A 19055-nucleotide genomic window follows, 5' to 3' on the forward strand; every position below is an offset into this window, starting at 1 on the left:
TAGACAGCACCGCAAAGTATAGTGTGATTGTAGCATTGTGTAAAAAATCTGATAATTTCGCCCAACGTCCAAGAATAAAATATTTCATTTAGGAAATGTTTATTTTACTTTCAGTTTTGAATATCACAACCTTGTTCTTCTATGAATGATTCTAATTTCATACTGTATCCAACAGTGGTCACATGGGGGCTCAAGGGCCCTGGCCCCCCTCAGGAAGACAGCTGTCACCTGAAATGCGTAAACCTTTCCACATGTCCATCATCTAGGCCCCCTCAGAAAATAAGAGTCAATTCCTATGATATCCAAAATATTATTTTATTCCAATTCCTCAGTCATAATGAATGTGCTGCCTTCCATTTGGAACACTCTTGTTCTTGTAAGAACTCCTGGCTAAGGTACTATACTCAAAAGCAGGGTACATAGAACATGGTCCCTAGGAGCAGGCATTAAGAATTTGTCTCACTTTGTGAAATTGAATAAAGACTACCAGAATGATAATCAATAGCTTTACGCTTCTCTCCCCACCCCATGAGCAGAGGAGACAATCTCTTAGCTTATGTTAGCGCTAAAACGCTCTTTCAGGCTCTTCACCTAATTTTTAGATGGCAATTTACTCCATCTGCACAAAATACACAACTTTTTAACTTACACATTCTTCTGTAGTTAGCTCCAAAATTGTGTATTCTTATGGATACCCTTCTTTCATTCATGGCTGAAAACTTGTCTTGTATGATGCAGTTTCTTTAGCATGTGAAATTTGGAATGTATAATAGCAACTTTTTCATTGCTCTTACTGAAGTGATATCACAGCTCTTTAACACTTTCCTTGGTTGCTTAAGAAAGATTTTTCCCCTCTCCAAAATACAGAAAGAAAAAGGTGTGATAAAACTTGATGACATAAAAGTTCCACACCAGAAGCTGGTTTACACCTTGACCATTCCGGAGGCATCAGTGAAAGACACTGGGGATTATGAATGCACTGCCAGACATGCAACCAAGGAGGTTAAGGAAAATAGGAGAGTAGTCATTACAGTTCACGGTACAGTCTGATTCTAGTGTTCAAATATTTGCATACTGACAGATGCCAATCTACTCTGGGCAGAATTATTTATACAAACTTTCATCATTTATAGACAAAGGATTCATTCATCTGGAGCCCCAGTTTAGTCCTTTGGAAGCTGTCAATCTCCATGAGGTCAAAAATTTTGTAGTTGATGTGCACGCATATCCAACTCCAAAAATGTTCTGGCTGAAGGACAATGTGACCCTGATTGAGAATCTTACCGAGATTGTTACTAGTTCAAATAAGATCCATGAGACAAGGTAAAAAGTTCTTGTCAAGGTTTCAATAAGCATCTTAGAAGTCATTTTGCCATATTGATTTGAAAGTTTCTTCTACAGACATCTTCTGATTTCACTTACTGACACTTAATGACATCTATTACTAGAATTTAATGAAGAACAAGGACATTGTTTAAATATGCAAATATATATATATTAACTATATATATATAAGGTATGCAAAAATGTATATACATTCATCTTCCTTGTCTTTTCCCAGTTGTTGATCACTCTATCCTCCTTGATTCCCTCTGCTCCTTGACTTCTCCCTGTTTTTATTCCTGCTTCTTCCACTGTTCTTTAAATGTCTCCTTTGGGGATGTCCATACCACCTCACCGAAGGAATGTGCCAAGTTTCTCTAGTTGGACTTTTCCTTTGCACTCTAAAGTTGAGTTTCTTTTTCCTTATATTTTTAACTAATTCCTTTCTGGTGTAAATTCTTAAATACACTTCTCCACATAAATATGCATCTCCTGGGACTTAGTCTCACAAATCTAATTTTTTTCCCTGGCATCTGGTTTTGGGTAGTTGCAGCCAGCTCAAGCCCATAAAAGCCAAAATCAAATTCATAATATTTCCTTCACACATTCCCTCCTTTATTCATTTATTCATTGCTGTTGACAACATGATCATCTTTCTAATTGTACAGGTTCACAACCTGACAGCATATTTGACTCCTATTTCTTCTTTCCCCCACAACCTGCCACATCTTCCTTAATAATACTGAAAAAACAATATCCATTCTTTATCCTACTGGCTAATTCACTTGCTCAAACTGTACTCATCAGTTACATTAATTACTGTAACCTCCTCCAATCCTCTGTAGTCCTGTCTTGATACTAACCTGGCCTCTTTCCAAACTCTATCTCCAAAATAATCTCTTGCCTACAATTTCAGTCATATTAGGCACCTTTCCAATTTCCCATAAGGAATAATAATGCTAGCTCACTTTTTAGTGACTTTATGGTAGTTAGTTAATGTTTGAACAGCACTTTCAAACAGAGGCAAGGCACTATAGAAATGCAAAACATCTCTACATTACAGCGTCCATAGACAGATATTAACTGTACCATTCAATTGTTTGTTTCTACTGATTTGGATTAATTAAGTCTGCAGTTTTGCAAAAAGTGTGAACAAAGTCTTTTGCTTCCACAGGTTTCAAAGTACATTAAAACTGATTAGAGCCAAGGAAGAAGACAGTGGATATTACACCTTGGTTGCTGAAAATGAAGATGAGACTAAAAGATATACTTTCTCATTACTAATACAAGGTAAGCCCTTTTGGGGCTGTAGAAATACTAGTGGACAGCAAAACTGTAGTTAATTTAAACACAGGTGTATTAGAATGGCGGCATGCCAGCCCCCTGCCCTAACATCCCATCCTGTAAAATGTGTGTTTTTATGGATGCTCCTGTTCCAAGAAAATTCTTCTTCACTCCTAAGAGGAGAAAATCATGTGCAGCTTCCTGCAACAGCCTTGACAGGAAGCTTTTATTCAGGAATCAGATAAATGGGGATGACAGACATCTAGCAGGGCATTTTATCCCAATCAGGAAGAATTTGCAAAGGGTCCAATATTCAAGTAACCTGAGAGGATATTATGAGACTTGATACATGGCATTGCTGAGATTAAAGTTTAGCTCAACTGGTTGCATCCAGATATAGACATCCAAATTGCTATCAACCTACTCTCTCTCATAAGTTCTCTGTTTTCTCTTTCTTTCTCTGATCCCTGAGTCCAGCATAGCACTTCCATGCTGTGACTATAGGTACTGAATGGACCTGAAGGTCTTGGCCCAATTCCACCCTACAAAATATGAATACCTCCTATTGAAGTCAATCTGAATTATTTTTTTCCTTCAGGGAAGTAGAGAATCAGTTTCTTGGGAGCAACCAAAAACCTCTGGATGCAGTTTCAGAGTCTCTTAGGGGCAGGACTTTGGACTTTTATGAGTACTGGCTGGAATTTTTCTGACTAAGTGATCTCTTGATTATTTCAAAATTATTTTTGTTTGCCTTTTCCCTTTTATGGAATATTTCAAAGTGTAATCTGTTTGTTCCAAATAAACCATATTTTTTGCAGAATTTTGAAATTTCCCACTAAGTGGAAATCCTGACTTTAAACTAGTTCTGGTTATTACTAGTCTGCTGGCCAAATGTCTTCTGTTCTGTTCCATCTGAAATGCTGCCTGGAACCTTAGAAAAATCTACTGCTTTTCTGACTTATTATTTTTCCCATATTTTTCTAGTTCCAGCCTTAATTCTAGACCTGGTGGATAATCATCATGGCTCAGCCGGAGGACAGACAGTAAGGTGCTTGGCAGAAGGGACACCTCTTCCTGATGTTGAATGGCTAATTTGCAAGGACATTAAAAAGTAAGAAAAAATAGATGCTTCTTCATCTCAAATGTGACTGTTTTTTTCTTGACTTGTCAGATGTCTATGAACAATAAATACATTTGTCTTTCTATGGCCTGTTCCTTATGGTTAGGTAGAGCTTGGGTAGAAATGGTTAACATCAAGTCTACAGATTTAATCCCATAGAAGAGATTCAATGCATGTATTTAAGGGTTTTCTCTAAAACAACGTATCTCCTCAGTGGCTGCATCTACACAAGATGCTTACTGCACAGTAGCTCATTACTACTATGCAGTAGCTCCTTACTACTGCTCAGTAGTGTCACGGGGCATGAACCGTGATGTGACACTACTGCACAGTAGTGGCAAGCTACTGTGCAGTAGTAACAAGTTACTGCACAGTCAGCGTCACCAGGAAGCCTTGCGTCGACACTACTTTATGGTAATACCAGTTACTGTGGAGTCATTACTGCACAGTAACGTCGATTACAGAGCAGTGATTTGGTACTTGGGTAAGCAAGTACTAAATGACTGCACAGTAACAACTGAAGTCAGAGGGTGGAGGGGGTGCTGAGCAACCCTGAGTGGAAGTGACTATCCCATCCCCTGCACCACTAAGCCACTCTGGCTTTCCCCATAGGGAGCCCACTCTGGGGTAAGTGTCATGGCTGCAGCCCCTGCCCCTGTCAACACAGTGCCACGCTGCTCTGTCCCCCGGAGCCCCCTCAGGGAGAGTGGGTGGGGCTCTCCCCCAGTACCTTGCCAGTGAACTATATGTGGCTTGCGAGATGCAGTTTGGCCACCACTGTCTTAGACCAGCCCTCTTACCCCATCTCCTTTTCATATTCTCCAACTTTTTGAAGCTGATCCCACTGTATATTATGGTAGCACTTTTCATTTTCAAAGAGTTTCAGGCACACTGTTTAATTATTCTGTTCATATTTACTGAGCTAGAAAGAGAGTCACCCTCTGGACAACCACAGGTGGATGGATCTTCATGAGTCAGATATGCAGTTCTCTCTCTCCCCTTTGAAGACAGCAACACAGGGAAACTACAGCCCTAGTAGAGGCCAGAAATCACAAAAACTATCACAATTGCTTTTGGCTGTCCTTATACCTACATTTCACACTACTGTATGGGATTCCCCAATTCCCCAAATACATTTGTGCAGCACTGAGGCCTCAGTCATGAATTTTGAGTGTAAAGAGAAACCCCCAGAGGAATGCAAAGGGTGGATTAAATTGTAGTGGAACATAATAAAGAGCCTGCCACACCTGCTTGGCTCCAATGCTTGAGACTCAAAAGCAGTATTTGCTAGTGGAGACCACAAATCCATGAGGAACAAGAAGAGGGGGGTCAGGAGATTCTTAGGAAAAGGATACTTGCTTCCATAAATATTTTTGGCCTTTAAAATGACTTGTCGGAGACAGGGTATATGGAACTGCTTGAGGTGATTCTTTGTTCACACTTATCCATCCATATTTAAATTAAATGTATATATTTCTGTTTCTTCTTTCTGTAGATGCAGCAATGATACCTCATGGATACTTCTGACTAGCAACATCTCAGATATTAGCATGGAGGCTCATTTGGATGAGAAGAACATGGTGGAAAGCCAGGTGACCTTCCAGAAGGTAGAAGAAACCCTGGCAGTTCGGTGCATTGCAAGGAACGACCTTGGTGCTGTTACTCGGGAGCTGAAGCTTGTGGCTCCTAGTGAGTTAAATTTGTCCCTCCTGTGAGTTTAGGGCAATCATTTTGAAATCCCCCTTAAGTAAAACCAGTCAAATCTGGAAGTAATTATGCAGCATGCATGTCTTCTAGATAAAAAACAACAGCCTAGTAAGTAAATATGAAAATAGAGACATCTGAATATGAGCTATTCATAGTCTTAATTCTGGAACCATCTTTCATGTATTATGTGGTTCCATGATTCATCTTTTCATCTGAGTTACCATTGACCTTGGAAGCTTCTTCCAAGCAAATCCTATGGTTGTTTTTTAGATAGGCGGACAGTTATTCTTGATGGAGAATGATTTAATATCCCTTGCCTTTAGGGACCACACTTACAACATCTGTAGAGCATATGAACTTTGACAGCAAAGGAGATAGCTGTCTTATTGTCCCATACAAACTTGTACCTCTGTCAGGTCCCTCCAGGTTTAGGAGACAAAGCTAAACTGTGGCCTTTTTTTTGACAGCATTGCGATCAGAGTTAACTGTGGCTGCTGCAGTCCTAGTGTTGTTAGTAATTGTGATTATCTCACTGATTGTCCTGGTCGTCATATGGAAACAGGTAACTTACAAAAAATTATGCTAACTTCATATTGTTATTTGATCTAGTCTTAAAGCAGGCATGAACCTGACCTATTTATGTATAATTTGTTTCTGCATTGCAGAAGCCACGATATGAGATAAGATGGAGAGTCATTGAATCAATCAGTCCTGACGGCCATGAATACATTTATGTGGACCCAATGCAACTGCCATATGACTCAAGATGGGAGTTTCCTAGAGATGGATTAGTCCTTGGTAAATACTTCATAGCCTTTTTCTTTTGTAGAGATAAACCTTTGATTTAATGGGGAGTCAGAACTCTGAACCTGTACTCAGTGGTGAACTCTGGGAAGAGACATACTATTTTAGAGAAAGTTAGATAGAGAAAGAATTTCCTATTTTGTGAAAGGGTATTATAAAACTATTACAATATCTTCACACTGTGCCAGTCAGTATTAACAGGATTCTTAAGTTAGAATATAATAATCAACACCACAAAATGTATCTGTAATGATCAGCTTCCTCACCCATCAGTCCAGCCATGTCATACTCTCTTGCACTACCCCCATTGGATTTCTGTGCTTCACTGCATTAAGTTCAAGTCCCTTCTTTTAATTTTTAAGGTTTTGTGTAACTCTATGTCCACCTTCTTATTTGACTTTACCTTTTTTTGCATTACGCTTTGCTTGTACTTCTACTTCTCTGCCAATAATGTCAGCCTTGGGCCTCAAATGTTAGCATCTTCCATGTCTCTGTTTTAACCTTCTTCCATATGGTCACTCAAAATGGTTCCAAGCCTCATGTTTTTCAGGCCATTACTTTCACCTCCTTTTGTTAAATTCCAGCTTTAAGACTCACTTTAGCTGAGATGCCTAGAAGAAATGAGTCAGCAGGAACATGTTTATCTTATAAGACATTTGTTTATTCAATGCAGAAAGCTCCAGTGCAATATGGAAGTAATTTTACTTATTTATTAAAAAATATTTTAAAAATTATTAAGCCATGATATGCACATCATTGTCAGGGTAGGATTAACACATAGGCACACTAGGAACATTCCTATAGCTCTGTCCTTCCTTCCACGACAGCAGCACAAATGGTCCCATCCGCCTCCCTTCCTTTCCCTTCCCTCCCCTCTGCTGGCCACACCGCCACTGCAGCTGCTTCCTCGCAGCAGCTCTAAATCCCGTTCCCTGCACGGGGCAGTGCCACGGTGGTGGAGGGCCTTGACCCACCCAGGGCCCATGAGTTTGTTTGCCTAGGGGCCACTAATGGGTTAACCTGGCCCTGATCACTGTTGAGTAAGATCATAATTTTATTTCTGTGACCAGTGTTTTCTTGTCATGCATTTTTTACTGTTTTGCTGTCCCTTTGTTGAGTCTCACATAGAATTTTATTGAAAGGACAGGTACCTTATATCATTATAGGTGAACTGTAAGATCCTAGCATAATCCCCAAAAATGTAAAATAAGTAATTATGCCCTCTCTCTATTTTCTATTGAATTAAACATTTCTAATGTTCTATTTTTGGAGGCATGCACATCAAATTATATGAAAAACTACAGGTGAAGCAAAAGTGGAAGATATTTTTGTCCAGTACATTTTTAAAACATGTTCACTTTTTCTACTGCTCCTTGTTGTTGCACAAGTCAACAAAAACAAAAGCAATTCTTGTTTTAGAAAGGATTGGTGTTAATTTTCACAATTAATGTATCACACACACTTTTATTCAGAAAAATAATCACTTAATTAAATTCATGCTGCTAATATGAGCCTAAACCATGCTAGATATTTAAAGGAATTATTTTATTACATTTCTGGATTTAATTATGTACATAAAAAGATTTTGTCAGAGCTGAATTGTTAGGATTCCATCACAGTAATTTTGTTTCTCTGACTCATTACCATTAGTTTACTCTATTGCATTCTTGTTTATGAGTAAATTCATAATGAATAGCTATAAAAAATGATACTGTATGTTCTTGTAGCAATCAGCGATGGTTTTCACAACTATTTTTCTGATACATATTAAGCTTTTTACTATACTTGATAGGCTATATTCTGCCTTTGTTTAGCCCAGTAGAAATCCACTGACTTTCAAGGAATACTCAATACTCTTTGAAAATGTATAAGTTGGGAAAACCAGGGATTATGATTTAATTTTTGGCATTCCTAAAGTGAAAGCTTCAACTGTCTGGAGTTCTATAAATAAGTTTTACAATAATATGTTTACTTTGTTCTCATTTTTCCAACATAGCACATACAGGGAAGAATTCTATTTAATTTTATATGCCCACATGGCACTTTCCCAAATGTGTAATTGACATTTTTTACATTTACACACAGTTTGTGAGTCTATTCCATATGCAGAGTAGATGCACAAGTGTCTGCATGACTATTGTGTATGCCTTGTAAACTACACTCTAATTGGGCAGGTACATGGCTCCATATGCACGTACCTATGTATAAATCCTAAATTGTAGCTGAATATGACAGAAGGAGTGGGGAACCTTCTTATGATTTAGGCCAATAGCCTAGTTGTTAGGACACTGGGAAATGGGATACCCATGTTCTAGACACCCCCTCACCTGGGGGGGGGGCTTGAATATGCATCTGTCCAACTCCCCAGGACAGTATGCTAACCACTTTAGGCATAGATTTGTCCTTATCCAAACTCCTTTCTAGCCCTCTTCTGAGGCTGAACCACTGAACCTTGCATTTAATATTCATTGAATAAAATAGAAACTGAGCAGTGAAAAGTTTTTGCCCCATTGGAAGCAAAGGCCCAGGCTATAACACAGCAGAACAGTAGTCATCTCACTGAACCTTGTTTGGCCTTCTTGGCTCATACATCTCCCTTGTTTGGCTGCCCACAAGGTTAGCTTCAAGAGGAGGGCTGGAGAATGTCTAACTTGTCACTTGGTGCTTAGAATACTGTTCTGGGAAGTGGCAGAAAACTTTATTTTCAGAGTAGCAGGATTTGAGTTCTCTCCCTGCTAGTGCTGTGAACTTCTGAATGGCCTTAGAATGTCACCACCCTGATTCAGGGTGACCACCCTGATTTCAGACCTGATCATATATTTGTCACAATGTACTCATTAAAACCCAATGTTAGTCTAACAGATAAAACTATAGATACCATTCACATCTTTAGACTACCAATATTACATAGAAATCAAGCCAAGCACCTAACTACTTAATGTATGGAACTACCATTGAAATCAGTGGTCCACTAATTTACTTGTTTCAAGAGTTTGGATGTAGGTTACAAAGCTTGTCACTTCTTAGTCATTTTAGTACAGTGTAGCCTAGTGTGGTAATTATTCAGGGCATGTCTACATGATAAATTGACTGTGGCTGGCAGTAGCACTCTCAAGTAGGCAGGCTACCTCCTAAACCAGAATCAGTGTTGCTAAGGCAATGTATTACTTTGGGTGGGCTAACTACTTAGCCAAATTACAGTATTCATTAACCTATCCCTGTGCTATTTAGCCCACCACTGGAGTGAAGCCATGTGGAGGGAGGGGAGCTCAGGGAAGAGGAGGTTACAATAGTCAGTACAGGGCAGAGGTCTGCTCTCTGGCTGGAGAGCACTTAAAATATTATGGAAGAAGAAGAAGCTTAGATGGGAAAGGTAACGAAGAGCAAGGAGACAAAGATGGCCCTAGATTTCAAGGCTTGGGTGACATTGTCAACACAGACAATTCTATTTAAGTGCAGATTTATCTGCTTCATATGTCTAAATATGGAACAGCTCTATTGACGTCAGCATTTTACCAGACACAGAATTTGGTTTATATTTGCTAAAAAAATCACACTCTCTTTGGCCATGTCAACAAGAAAGCCATGAGGATAGGGACGGAGGCTGTACTGAAGAAAAATTTCAATCCTTAACATGGCTTCTTCATCAGTGTGAGGAATCTTGTATCATTGCTGTCCAGGCTATACCCATTTTGCAGAAAAACTGTAATTTGCTTTCCAGGGTAGTTGCCATGGTACCCTGTGACAGCTTAGAAAGAAAAAGTCATAGTTTGATTTTGGGCTACTAATTCAAATCCAGTGTAGTATCAGTAGGCAGAATTTTGCTGTGTGTTATTTGTTCAGTCAGCTCCCACCCAATTTCAGAAAACACATGCAGAGTAGGTCTAAAAAATAAAGGTATAGAGAGGAATGAAAAGGAGAGATGATAACAACAAATTCCTGGAATCCAGGAAGTGCTCCTGGCCTTCTCTGCATGGGGCTAAAGTTATCTGAGGTGCTGATGAAGAGGAAGCATTTTCCATGATCAACTGACAATATGGTTTTGGGCGGAATTGGCATATGAAAATGACGAGATCAAGCAGCTTCGGCACATACCATTGTGTTTTAAGAGCTGCATCCTGCCATGTGGTTCACAGACCTTTCATCTGAACATATTCAGAGGATACATTTCAACCTCAATATGTTTGAATCAGTTTGCAGTATAGTAGGAAGCTTGCTCATATCCTGAATCATAAGAGAAACCAGGAATACACAAAAATCAGAATCAGTGATCTTGGGACTGATTTTCCATGAGAACTAAATTACACCAGCTGTAATCATTTTTTAAAATACTGTCTTTCACATAGGATCATAGGAAAGTAGAGCTGGAAGGGACAGGGTCATCTAGTCTGACTTCTGTTTAAGGCAGGTTCATCCCTGACTAAACTATCCCTGCCAAGTGTCTGTCCAACTTTAGTAAAATAAAAGATGATTTTTTTGGCTGAAAACACAGAGGACTCAGCCTATTAGTTATATATATACACAATAAAATTGTGTACTGTGTGTTGTGACAATACAGAGTAGGTTCTCTAGAAACAGCACCACTAGGAGCATGGGAGAGGTAAAAGTGCAGTATATGGCAAAATAAGTACTTAAATTACATAAAAACTTTGAAAGATGCAATACTGTATTTTTCAGCGCTAAGAACAAGCACTATTTTTTGAACTGGTTGTAAAAAGTAACGTGGATGACAAGTATGATAAAATACTAACTTCTAGAATTTATATGTGGCTTTGTTCACTAAATTTTCACTGTTTTAGTATAAATTTGACTTTGACTTGACTTGACTTTGACTATGAAATCTATGAAATACATTTATTTTTATGTATATTTGCCCATCGCATATTTCTTTAAAAATCTGGCCTAAGCCATTGTATCAGCTCTATACCTAGTCCTTTTGCACACTGAATCCATAACAGAAGACAAGATATGATAATCCAACATTTTTGTTTGACCTGATTTGCGGGTAGGAAAAAGTAGGTATAAACATCAGGTGTCTTATTATAGCACTTGGAAATTACAATAAAATACTGTTCTTTCATATGAAACACACTTGTGTATTAAACTTCAGAGGTTTTTTTTCCCTCATATGAGATCAACATGTATTTTAACATCTCTCAGATTGTTTGTAATACTTGCTTTTGTAGTCTTACACTGAACTGATACCACCCTCAACTATATTGTATCTTTAAAGTATGGCTCTCATGGTCCAAGACACTTTATGGAACCAGCCTTTAATTCAGGGGTTGGCAACATTTTTTGGCAGTGAGCTGGAATGACCCAGCTTGGTCAAAGATGGGCTGGGCTGGCACTAGGACCTAGCCTCCACTACGACTTCTCCCTGCTGCTGCTTCTTTCTGCTGCCCAGCTATGACGCAGCATAAGGGAAATGGCTGGCTGCACAGCTGTGGTGCAATGTGACCTGATGTGGTGTGGCACAGGTGGAAACCCCTGTTGCTAGATGTTGCTGAAGCCCATGCTCTGCAGACTGGATCCAATGGCTCTGCAAGCTGCATCTGTCCTGTAAGCTGTAGGTTGCTGTAGGTTGCTTTAATTGCTAGTTCCAATCTGAAATTCTGTCCAGTACTAGGTTAAGGGCCTAACGTTAAACACGGAGGGTTTAATGGGTTCAACCCTTAAGTAAGGCAGGAAGGCACACCCCCACAGAAGCCAGTTATAGTTGCTCTTTGCTGTTTGCTTATTGTATTTTTTTTAGAAATATTATTCGATTAAAACTACTATTTTTTATTTGTTTTCCTTTTATGAATAACAAGAACAACAACAACAACCATAATACAAGATTATGATGATGTTTTGGATGAACAAGTATATTCATGCTGTATAAGAGTGAACATAAAGAGCAATGGTTACAAACACTGAGATAAGCTATTGTGAAACTCTGTTATCTGCAGGTCGAATTCTTGGTTCTGGTGCATTTGGCAAAGTTGTTGAGGGAACTGCATATGGGTTAAGTCGCTCTCAACCAGTGATGAAGGTAGCTGTGAAAATGCTGAAACGTAAGTAATCTTTGTGATTCCACTTTTCAGACTAGATAGCTCATGTTCATAACAGATTGTTTGTTTCAGTTTGTATAAGTGATTTCTCCCTACTGTTAAATTGGAAAGTAAACTAGAGAACTATTTGATTTTGAGATTATCCTTTGGATTGTTTAGTGTTATTTGTGATTGTTTTTATTCGCTATGCTTCTGAAGTTTTTTAGAAGGTACTATTTTAATAGTATCAGCCAAAATGTCACAATACTTCAGTAAGCTTGGAAAATGATATAATAATCATTAAATTTTTGAGCATATTAGAATGACATCATGGTGTAACTAAGTGAATCAGACAGGTTTTTAGTTGCTATAAATGCATGTAGATTGAAATACAGCTAGCTAGTAGTTCAGGATATTACTCAAGGACTTTAAAAGAAATTTTAAATGAATGTCTACAACATAATTGTGTTCATGTCCATTACACAGGAAAAACTTACATGATGTGACATTATACATAATTATACATTGTTGAATTCTAATATTTCTATTTCTATAAGTGGTACTGAGCTTTGATAATAGCAAGCTGTTGGCTAGCTCTTGCATTATAAATAATATAAAAAGCAGTGATACAAGTGTGGAATAATAGAACATAATTGTCTTTAAACTACTTTTGTGACCTACTGATCTTGGGTCTGTCTGGCTCTGTTTGCTTCCCACAATGAAGTCAAGTAGTCCCCAGGGCTGCTCTACTTTGTTCCACCGGCTTGTGACTACCAGCGTCATTCTAGGTTCTGGTGTCACCAGGGAACTGGAATTCTCAATTATGCCCCTTTTCCTAACAAGGCTCTTCTCAAAGGGGAGAAATGACATAGGAGTTCTTAGAGTGGCAGTGAAAATGGGATGTATGGCTGCTGCTTTGCAACATGGGATATGTGCAAGCAGGCAGGACCCTTTAATAAATTAAGTCAAGTGAGTTCTTTATTGGTCATTAATAGTATTCTTCAGTGTTATGCGTTCATCATATGAAGTACAAAGGCCACCTCAAGAGATCTCTACATAAATGTTTCCATCAAGAAAGCAATATATATTGAATGAAAAAATTGCCTTGACTGTATAGGATTTACAATAACATGGAACATTTGTCTTAACAGGCTTGTTTATTTTTTCCAATAGCCACAGCGAGATCCAGCGAAAAACAAGCACTAATGTCTGAACTGAAGATAATGACACATCTTGGGCCACATTTGAACATTGTGAATCTGTTAGGAGCTTGTACCAAATCAGGTAGGCTTTATTCAGCACAAAGTTACTGGTTACTTAAGAGCTAAAGTTAAACACAGTTGAGCAGTGTTTAACAAGAACTTTTAAAAATAAATATGACAGAATGGGTTCATAAACTGATATCAGTATTTACCTTCACAGATCAACAACCAAAATCTTATAACTCTTAACACCTTTGTAGTTGGATTTCATTATTTTTACAATGACTTTTTAAATCAGAAATGTATTATTTTGCCTTATTTAATTAGGTCCAATTTACATCATTACTGAATACTGCTTTTATGGAGATTTGGTAAACTACTTGCATAAGAATAGAGATAATTTTCTAAGCCGACACCCAGAAAAGCTGAAGAAGGACTTGGACATCTTTGGCATGAACCCAGCTGATGAAAGCACAAGAAGGTGAGAAAAGACAAAAACTATTATATTTTGCAAATTAAGGGTGTGATGTTGAAAACTCTCCTTTTTTTCTTTCCTTATTCATGATGTCACAGCCCTCAATAAAGCTCCCTCTTCTGGATACTCATCAGGTTTCCTTCAGTGTTAGCAAGGTCCAGCACAATACACTTCTTGGACAATGATTCTCTGCTGTCAGCCCTTCAGAGAGTTGCTTTAGGCCCCAGGACCAGTGCTAAGCCCCTCATAAATAACCAAATTGCTTGTGCATACCCTTTCCCAAACCCAACTATGTAGGCACTTTGAGTTACAGTTGACTTTTTCAGGAAAACATAATAGTTGAAACATACCACGGAGACCTTGCAAGGTTGTAAAACTAATCACTCTTTACATTCGGTAACGCAAGAGATATAGAGACCTAGAAAAAAATCATATAAAACCTGTACTCCATTTCCCATCTCAGTTTCCTCACAACTTTCAAGCGTTTTTGAGGATTTGGGCCTTCAAGGTTTACAAGCCCCCTTCCCTTGCACCTCTCTCTTTATCATTTTTCTTCTGTAGCCTGCAGTTTGCTGTTTCTCTCCTCCAGCCATCTTCCTTTTTCTTCAACTGTTTCTGAATTCACGAAGTAACCTTTGTGAAGAAATCCCCTCCCCCTCTCTCTGCCCCTCACTTGGGCCAACCCAGGTGACCCCTCTATCTCCTGGTTTTCTTCTTAGTACAGGCTGGTCAATCAGGTGACCTGGTCAGATAAATTCCTAGGGGGAGGCGGGAGTGTCCTCTTCCTGGTGGCAGGCATTTTGAAACACCATGAGCAACATGCCCCTGTGATTTGCTGTAAGTAAAACTCTGGACAGTGGCCAGGAGTTAGGAATTATGTTTAGGCCAGTCATGTCTTAAAAGGATTGTGGGTCCAATTACAGTAAAAGCTCTGTTATCCAGCATCCCCTGGGAAGGGGGGATGCCAGATAACAAAATATGCCGGTTAATCGAGAGGCCTGAACAGGCGTCTTTGCCTGTTTGGGCCGCCGCTTCTCCCGCTGCATCCGAGGCATCGCCGCCCCTCCCATGGCATCACCGACCATCCCGCGGGGCCTGGGAGCCCCGCAAGACAGGGAGGCGTGCCCCATTCAGCCTGTTATGCCCCTGGGCAGTGGGGACTTGGCAGCCCAGGCTGCTTTGCCCTGGGCTGTGGGGGCTCAAAGAAACCAGAAGTGCCATGGTGGGCATTTCCGGTTTCATTTTACCTTACAAGCCGGCATGCCAGTTAGTAGAGCATGCCAGCTTGTCAGGTGCCGGATAACACAGCTTTTACTATACCTGTAAAAGACTTACATTCCTTATGTTTGCTCAAATTGTATTCTAATTTCCTTGTTCTAACCCCCCTCTACTCCCCTGCCCCTTATCAATAAAGGTATTGAGTTGCAATGTGCCGTGTTGTGCTACTGTGGGTAGAGAGAGAGAGAGACCTTTCACTTCCACTTCCTTTCCACTTCCTGGCCTTTCACTTCCAGCTTGGCCAGTTTGTCTTTTTATTTTCCCTCAGTTACCTGATGCTATCTTTGGATGCTTTGGACTGAAAGAACCACCCAGAAATATTACTGTGGGCAAATCACTCACAAGGGTTGCAGGGTCTGTGTGCCCTGCGCTGCACAGAGCCCTACCAGTGCCCAGTGCCCGGGTAGTGGCAGCGTTACTCCAGGCTTGTGGGTGTTCTTCAGGAAGTGGGACAGCTGGCTGTAGGCTCCCTGTGGGAGACTCCCGAAGCGTGGTTTTGGGCCTGGCACACTGAGGCAGGTGGCTTTTCATAGTAGCACCCCCTACTGTGAACACTGCACCCTTCTATAACAAAAAACGATCCATGTGTTTCTCTCACCCACTGCACTTATCTTTTGCTTCTGTGTGTCCTTCTAATCTTTTAAAGATGAACAATTTCTGACTGTTTTTTGTTCTCTTGGGATTTTCCATTCTCTGACCCTTCCAACCTTTTAGAGCACTTACTAGCACTGGTTCTCCAAGGGCAGACACCTTCCTTTACATGAACACTCTTTGGCCAGAGTCCCAGCACTAAAGTTAATACCTCCTTTTATTTGTTCTTTAGCTCCTACCACCTGAAAACATTATATGAGTCTCTACACAATTTCATAAAAATAATCAGAATTCATTAACCTTACATAGAGAGATTCCAGGAATTGTCACCCATGTAAATACCCCATTGACTTGTGTGAATAGGAAATATTTAGGAGAATATGGGTTCACACAGCAGAATAGTTTCTATGAAACCTGGCTGGCTGGCTGGAATATTTTTATCAACTGTAATATTTAATACCATATGTGAGCTTTTATACTTTTATACTTCAGAGCAAAATGAAGAGAAGAGAAATTATGGGTTTAGAGTGAACCACCATCCAGAAATTGATTGTGAAGATGTCATGTGAAATATTAATGTATCTACTGGGCAATACTTGTTTATATTTCAGTTATGTAATTTTATCCTTTGAAAACAATGGAGAATACATGGACATGAAACAAGCTGATACGACCCAGTATGTGCCCATGCTGGAAAGGAAGGAGGGTTCTAAATATTCTGATATCCAGAGATCTATGTATGATCGACCTGCTTCATACAAGAAGAAATCCATGTCAGGTAACTGAGAACTCTCTCTTTTGTATTCATTGTTATTAAAAACACATTCCTACAGAAACACACCAATTATCTCTGTCCTCATGGCATTGGAATTTCTCACCTGTGTCGTGTAAGCCTTATACTGTTTAAATTTAATGATAGGAGCTTGTGCTCCATCAGGTGCAGAATGGATAGAGTTTTGTTTTTGTTGTTGCTGTGAAGTATGAGTGGGTATGTTGCATGGCATGAAGGCATTCACAGAGTCTTTCATGGCAACAGTTTTTTGTTACTTTTATGTATTTTTCAAATTTTTGAGCAATAGGACCAAGTAATAATAACAATAATCTATCTTTTTCTGTTTCCATTTACATTCCATGTTAACTGACACTTACCAAATAGAGAACACTCACAAATACTTTCCTGCATTATGTAATGAGGGCAATGAAAACATCCCATTCCCTATCCCTTTTCTCAGCAGCTAAATGCATTGCTTCCGAAATAGTCTTGATCACTTCTGGCATTGGAACTTAAATCATATCCAGAGCCAGAATTAGATGGTAGACTAATGCACTGTTGCTTTGATCTGGGTTAGCAGGGTTGAATGAATGACTGGATTTAGTCTGCATTTTGCTGTCATTTTTCATAAAAATTAAGAACTCTTGCCATAGAATTCCTGACCTTTTTTTGATAGTATTGGACATGTCCCAGTGAATGCTTGCTGAGAAGCATAACAGTGCTCAGCAAAAGTTAATGGTAAAAAATGTATATACATGTACAAAAAAAAAGTAATGAAGTTACCATCTCTAAATCAGTATTTCATTTTTTAACCACAAATTGAATAGGAAAAAGCAACCCATGTAATATGCTGACAGCTTTTTTTAAATTTAGTATTTTGCTATAATCCTCTGGGAAAAATTATATACAGAAAAAAACAAACCTTATATTTGGTACTGGAAATTTCTTTTTAAAAAAGAATGTGGTATGTGTCAGCAACTAATACAAACAGACACAGGGGTTAGTTACTCTGAGAAGACAGTCTTGGCCCATGATACTCTGTTAAAGTCATCAACTCAGCCTCACAGAAAGTAGAAAGAATTGGACATTGTTTTCACAACTTTAAGAAATGTTTATAATGCAAACACATTTTTACCTTTTTTTAACAGAATCTGAAGTCAAGAACCTACTTTCTGATGACAGTTCTGAAGGCCTCAGCCTATTGGACTTACTGAGCTTCACCTATCAAGTTGCACGGGGAATGGAGTTCTTGGCTTCTAAAAATGTAAGTGTCCCTGAGGAATACAACTGGCATGGCCTAGTTCAGGGGTCTTCAACCTCTGGCCTCAGGGCCAGTTCCAACACTCAGAGCCTTGTGATCCAGCCTGTGGGGATCCTGAATGGTCCAGAAATGTGGTGGCAAGGGGTCAGTGGCAATTAAGGCTGCCACCACTTTCCCACTGCCAAATTTCTAAGCCTTGAGAGTCAGATGACATGGCCGTCTTCCCATGTAGCTTGCAGAGAAGGTAGGACTGGGGCAGTGGGGCCCAATCTGCCACAAACCAGCCTGGGGCTGGGACTGGGGCTGGCACAGTGGGCCCAATGTGTTGTTGGGCCCTCACCTGCTATTACTTTAGATAGGGCCCACACACTGTATCTGGTCTGCAAATCCACCTTGCACTTCTCATCTGGCCCACAGGGCCAAAATGTTGGGTAGCACTGGCCTAGTCTCAAAGCATGCATTTATTTTTTTTTTGGATTGAGAAACACAGCTAAAAGGAAAGGCCTTTTTAGGGTTCTAGGCACTTTTGCCATTAACTTGAAAAACAGGATAAATGGGATATACAAAACAAAAGCAGCAGCACTTTTCTCCCATTATGTCCTACAGCAACTGCCAGTCAGGTGCATATGGCAAACCAGAACTACCCTCCCCCACCGGTTGTCCTTTGCAAATACCTTCTCAATAAGAGGCCCAATTTATATTGGCCCCAGTAGATTAACAGATCTAGGCCTTTTCAGGGAGGAAGCTGTGCATTCTTAAGGAAAAGGGATGTCATGGGAATTTGTATCTCTAAAATGATTTATTTTCTTTTCACGCAGTGTGTGCACCGTGACTTGGCAGCTCGTAATGTCCTTCTAGCTCAAGGAAAAATTGTGAAGATCTGTGACTTTGGTCTGGCTAGGGACATCATGCATGATTCCAACTATGTCTCCAAAGGCAGTGTATGTACTTCTTAATCTTTTTAGTTTAGAGATGATGTGTCAGCTTAAAATGCCATTTATAATTCTTCTGCTCAACATTTGGTTACACTAATTGATAGTTGGATGAAAACTCTGGGAATGATTTTTCTTCAGTTCATTAATTCACATGACTTAGTCTGCTGGAATGATGAAAAGTCCTTGGCCTCATCTAGAGTTTTTCAGGCTGAAATTTTAATTGGCAAGCTCTGTGACTGGATAAATTACTAAGGGACTGTCACTGTGATAC

At 39.5% G+C, this 19055-nt stretch overlaps 1 protein-coding gene across 1 annotated transcript in view; it reads left to right on the forward strand.

The window, feature by feature from the left end:
* Positions 1-19055, forward strand: part of PDGFRA (platelet derived growth factor receptor alpha) — a 46961-nt gene that overhangs the window by 17085 nt on the left and 10821 nt on the right. Inside the window, exons 6-18 of the mRNA XM_006276211.4 lie at positions 868-1039; positions 1134-1323; positions 2498-2613; positions 3592-3718; positions 5223-5416; positions 5902-5996; positions 6100-6232; positions 12190-12294; positions 13444-13554; positions 13800-13953; positions 16428-16594; positions 17737-17852; positions 18668-18790. Of these exons, the coding sequence (XP_006276273.1) occupies positions 868-1039; positions 1134-1323; positions 2498-2613; positions 3592-3718; positions 5223-5416; positions 5902-5996; positions 6100-6232; positions 12190-12294; positions 13444-13554; positions 13800-13953; positions 16428-16594; positions 17737-17852; positions 18668-18790 (1803 nt within the window). The remainder of the gene's footprint in view (positions 1-867; positions 1040-1133; positions 1324-2497; positions 2614-3591; positions 3719-5222; positions 5417-5901; positions 5997-6099; positions 6233-12189; positions 12295-13443; positions 13555-13799; positions 13954-16427; positions 16595-17736; positions 17853-18667; positions 18791-19055) is intronic.

The sequence above is a fragment of the Alligator mississippiensis genome, chromosome 2 (genome assembly GCF_030867095.1).
Source record: "Alligator mississippiensis isolate rAllMis1 chromosome 2, rAllMis1, whole genome shotgun sequence".
NCBI classification, from domain to species: domain Eukaryota; kingdom Metazoa; phylum Chordata; order Crocodylia; family Alligatoridae; genus Alligator; species Alligator mississippiensis.